Raw genomic sequence first — 4,913 nt, 5'->3', positions numbered from 1 at the left:
CAAAAATCCACTCAAGTTTTGGTAGTCAAACAGGAATAGTAACTTGCAATGACAGGACCAGGCTTCTAGGCACTATCTAAGATAACAAGGCTGTCACTGGCCATTGCCAGCCCAGGAGTCCACATCCACAAACTCAAAATGTAATTCAACTAGGGACCAGAAAAATAAAGACACAAGAGAATTTATATCCCCATGTGATGGAGATGAAGATATTGCGACCGACATTGATTTGCCTATAATAACTACCCAAAAAAATAAAAAAACCTCTTACCGCTTCACAGAGTTTGCATGCAATGCAACGTTCCTCTCCAGTTGGGTATCGACGTAGGGCATGTTCACCACGAAAACGAGGGCTCAAAGGGCCCTTCTCAAATGGATAATTGATCTGCATAACAAAAATTAGGAAATTTAAATCAAGCTTTAGCAATCCATGCTGGACAATGGGTGTAGGAAGACACTTACAGTAACTTTGTTATCAAAGAAGTATTTGAGTGTCAGCATCAGACCCCGGACCATTTCAGTGAGAAACAATGTGTTTATGCTTTGCTCAAAAACTGCAATTACTCAAAAAGGATCAGGAATATTCATGGTACATTGTAGCAAATCAGTTAAACCAATAGGGAAAAAAAATGTTCCCAAAAGTACAACATACCAGAGCTCCAGTCCTTTGAAATTTCCTTTGCTAGTTTCTCTCTGTCTTCATCCTCTGTAGTTGGTGTATTAGAAACATACACGAACCACAAATATCAAAGAACATAGTATATGCAGTACGGCAATATATGAAATTTCCTCAAAAGACAGTAGGCAAATTATAAATGACAAGGCTGTTTAAGATAACTTGCAAAGAAGCTTTATGAAATTCCCTCAAAAACATTATTTTCTCACCTCTCCGAAAAATTCTTTTAAAATTGAGAACAAGATGAAAATCTGACCTCCACTATCTTTAAACCAGCAATATGAACCATATAAGTTTATTCATATCATATAACTTACACGATTACCTTTGAACTCACCATTGATACAATTGTCATGGATTTTCTTTTTTAAATATCTGAATTAATAAATAAATCATAAATATGACTTTTTTTTGTAAGTAATTTTGTATCATTAATAAAGCCCATTGGGGCACACCCCTAATACAATGGAAGTATTGAAGAGAACCCTTACTAGGAATTAAACGAAGAACATAAATTCAAAAATCTGTAAAAGTAGAAACAGTAAAAAAAAATCATAAATATGACTTGAAAGGGTAAACCAAACCTTTTTTGGTGGAGTATGGGTGAGCACTGAGCTGCAGTCCATAACGGTGAGAACCCTGCAATGTTTGCCCAGAAACAGCCTAAACAATGGAGGATAAGAGGAAAACGCATTAGACTATGTAACATCCAACAGCTAATGGGAAGGCAACAAGGACATATAAATCCAATTTAAGTCCTTAAAATAATCACATCAATCTGATGGTGAAAGAATGATGAGAGCATTAACGGCAATAATGGATACAGCAAGTAATGCTCAACATAATGAAGATACACTTTAGGGTGAAAATTATCATCCCATCTGTGAAAGAATCAAAAAATTACCATCTGTGAAACTAAATGTCAAAGAAACAGCCAGAACTTCAGAATATATACTGTCCTATATATCTCCTCAATAACCATATCAATTTACCTAAACCTGTACCAACGTTCCTTTCTATAATTTTCTTAGCTAGGGAGAACTAAATTTATTCCACACACAGAAAGAACAATAGAAAATCATCACTCAATTTCCCAAAACAAAAATAAGGCAATTTGTACAATTGCCTGAACAATTAGAAGCTAGGGCATAAAAAAATAGAAACAATAAATAAATCCCTTCTGTTGGATTCCGAGAAAACCGAGGAGAAGAAATGGCTGTGCTTCAGATTCTGCGTTTCGTGCTTTTATTAAATCACAAAATATGAATAACTCCACTAGCTTATGCAAACGGCTTGGAGAGAGAAACTAAACATTCACAAAGAAAATAAAAAGAAAAGAAAAACTCGTATTATTCTCAGTATAAATAGGTTTCGATTTGATTTACGACGTTTTCTCATCTACCAAACAGAGCACAAGAGGGAAACGGAAATGTTTAGGGCATGAGAGTTCTTACGAGCTGGCGAGCGCGAAGAGCCTGAAGAGATTTCCGAGCTAAGATCGCAGCCATTTGCCGGTGATTGCCAAGCCGAGTAGCTTCTGCTTCTTCTTCTACAGGTCGTGTGCGACTGAGGTTGGAGAAGAGAGCAACAGAGGCAACTGAGACCACCTGATCAGTGGGAGAAGATTTGGATCGTTGAGATCGGTTTGCAGAAGATGTGAGAGTCCGTTCCTAAACGCAGCGTTTCTACATATGCACTAGTTTTAGGCGGTGTTTATGTTAGCAACGTCGAGAAAGTCGCTTTAAAATGGCTTTGGTTACTTGCGAAATTGAGTTTAACAAGGCGACGTCGCGTTGGTAAGTGCTTATTAAGAGCCAAAAAAAAAAATCCATAATAAGATTAAACACAAATATATATATATATATATATATATATATATATATATATATAATGAAAAACCATTTTTATAATGTGTATATATTGATGAAACTCATGGCTATAAATAAATTAATTCGTTCAACAACTCCCCCAGTTTAGCTCGACCTGAACTCGAGTTAAATACTTTATAAACATGCTTGTTACTGTATAAATCTGCTTCATCTGTAAATGATACATATTTGACTTGCTCAATAAAATTCAATAGAAACTCACGAGTTTAGCTCATTTAAAGCTCAACTAGCTCATTAGCTCGTTTATATATATATATATATTAGAGCATTCCCAATGAATGAGCCAAATTGTTATGCAAAATAATTTCTCAAAACTCACTTTATCTAGTTTAACTAATTAATTTTTAAAGGTCCCCTACATCCCATTAGCTAATTTTTTATCTATATCATTTAAATATTATTTTTTTACTCTTTATTTATTATATCTTTATTTATTTTCTAAAATCGTATTTCACTCTTTATTTTTTCAATAGTAATTCGTTTAGCATAATAATTTTTCAACGATTATTATTTTTTGAATAATCATTTTTGTAACTATAATATTTTTTTAAACGGTTGTATTTTCTAATAATTATATTTTTCAAATGTCGTATTTGCCAACGTTAAGTATGAAAACCATATTCTTATGGTGATGTAAATCATATTTATGAAATTTTTTTTATTAAAAATTGTGAAAGAATATTCACATAATGAACCTTTAAAAGTTGGAAAAGTTTTGGGAAAAAAAATAAGAACATATGAGATAAACAATCAAAAATAAAATGGCTCCATTGAAAAGTGCTGCTACATGTAATTCTTTTTTTTTTTTTTTACTAATCCAATCAAATATTCATTTTTTTTTTTTTTGGTTAATCCAGTGTGGGTTTTTTTTACAAATCTGATTAGCCATTTTAGATAAAAATATCATTTGGCTCCTTCATTGGAAATGCTCCCAATGGAGGAGCCAAATGGTATTTTTTTTAAAAAAAAATGATAATTATATGTTATATCGTATAATATGTGTTATATAGTTACATATTATATATTTATACTATAGATAAATGTTTAGAGGTTGTTTTAAAATTCGGGCTTAAACTCTGCTTGGATCATACATTAAATAATTTAATTATTAGGTTTTCAATTTCAACAATTAGGTCCTTAGACTTTCCTTCGATTCTACGATTTCAAATAAGTTCCTCCATCAACTTACTGTCCAATTAATTAAGAGCATGTCATGTTAGATGGATCAATTAATGCTTCACAACTCTAATATGACACATTTTGTGTCAATTGTATATGCCATGTGACACATTTGCTTTAAATTACAAACATATCACAAATAAATAAAATTGTTTTGAAAAATGCTACATATTGCATCCTCACCTCACCCTACAGACCCTACATACCATTGATTTTTTATTTTCATTTTGTTGATAATGACTAATTCACCCCGGCCCAATAAGATATAAATGGAATAAAAGTATAATATGTAACATTATTCATTTGTTTTCAATACTTCTATGTGGCAATTTTAAGGACATAAATTTTCTCCAAACCGATATGGAGGAAATATCCTCCAACCCATATAAAATAGTGCCAAGTGTCTATACATATTTAAAATGCACATTAAATTTAGTCTAAATTAGTAAACTGTTATTAATGAGGTTAATAATTTAATGTGACTTTTAAATGTTTATAGACACTTTACACTATTTTACATGAGTTTGAAAATATTTCCTCCATACTGGTTTTGAGGAAATTTCTGTTATATTTTTAATTGGCACATGACTTGTTATGTAAAAAGTACATGACATTAGTGATTAGTCTGACATGGTACATCATTAATTAATTGGATAATAAGTTAGTGAAAGGACCAATTTGAACCTAAAGGAAAATTTAATATTGACCATATAATTAAATCTTTCAATTTCACTCGAAAATTGAGAGGATCTTCATCTATCTATAAATCCTTATAAATTAAATTCTCACACACACACATATATATACATATAATTTTATTATTATTTTTTTTCAGAACCATCTGAATAAAGATTAGTATGAAATTTTTCGATTTCTTCCATAAACAATGGAATATATGATTAATCATAGCTTCAAATATTAATTGAAGAGAAAAGTTTTTATCGAGGTTGGGTTAAAATTGTGTTCTTTAACTTAATTTATTAAATTGATATATATATTTAAAATATTTGTAAAAATTATAAATTAAATTAAAATGACATATAAAAATTACATGTATATATTAATTTAATATACTAAATTAAAGAAAATTCTTTCGACTCAAGTTTAAAAGAAAATTTTGTTGAAAAAAGGCATTCTTTTAATGAAAGAAATGCACTTTGAGCGGGACC

The 4,913-nt window shown here is 30.8% G+C and overlaps 1 protein-coding gene across 1 annotated transcript; it reads right to left on the bottom strand.

The window, feature by feature from the left end:
• Nucleotides 1-130: 130 nt before the first annotated feature.
• Nucleotides 131-2,333, bottom strand: LOC132167160 (NADH dehydrogenase [ubiquinone] iron-sulfur protein 8-B, mitochondrial-like). Its single transcript, XM_059578061.1, has 5 exons — nucleotides 2,131-2,333; nucleotides 1,261-1,339; nucleotides 653-706; nucleotides 463-554; nucleotides 131-385 (listed from the first exon to the last, which is right to left on the bottom strand). Exons 1-5 carry the CDS (start codon nucleotides 2,182-2,184, stop codon nucleotides 146-148), a joined length of 519 nt encoding a protein of 172 aa, XP_059434044.1. The 5' UTR covers nucleotides 2,185-2,333; the 3' UTR covers nucleotides 131-145.
• Between the last annotated feature and the right edge of the window lie 2,580 nt (nucleotides 2,334-4,913).

This window comes from Corylus avellana, chromosome ca1, assembly GCF_901000735.1.
Source record: "Corylus avellana chromosome ca1, CavTom2PMs-1.0".
Taxonomy (NCBI): Eukaryota; Viridiplantae; Streptophyta; class Magnoliopsida; order Fagales; family Betulaceae; genus Corylus; species Corylus avellana.
Note: the sequence above shows the minus strand (reverse complement) of the source record. Positions and strands in the feature narration are given on the sequence as shown.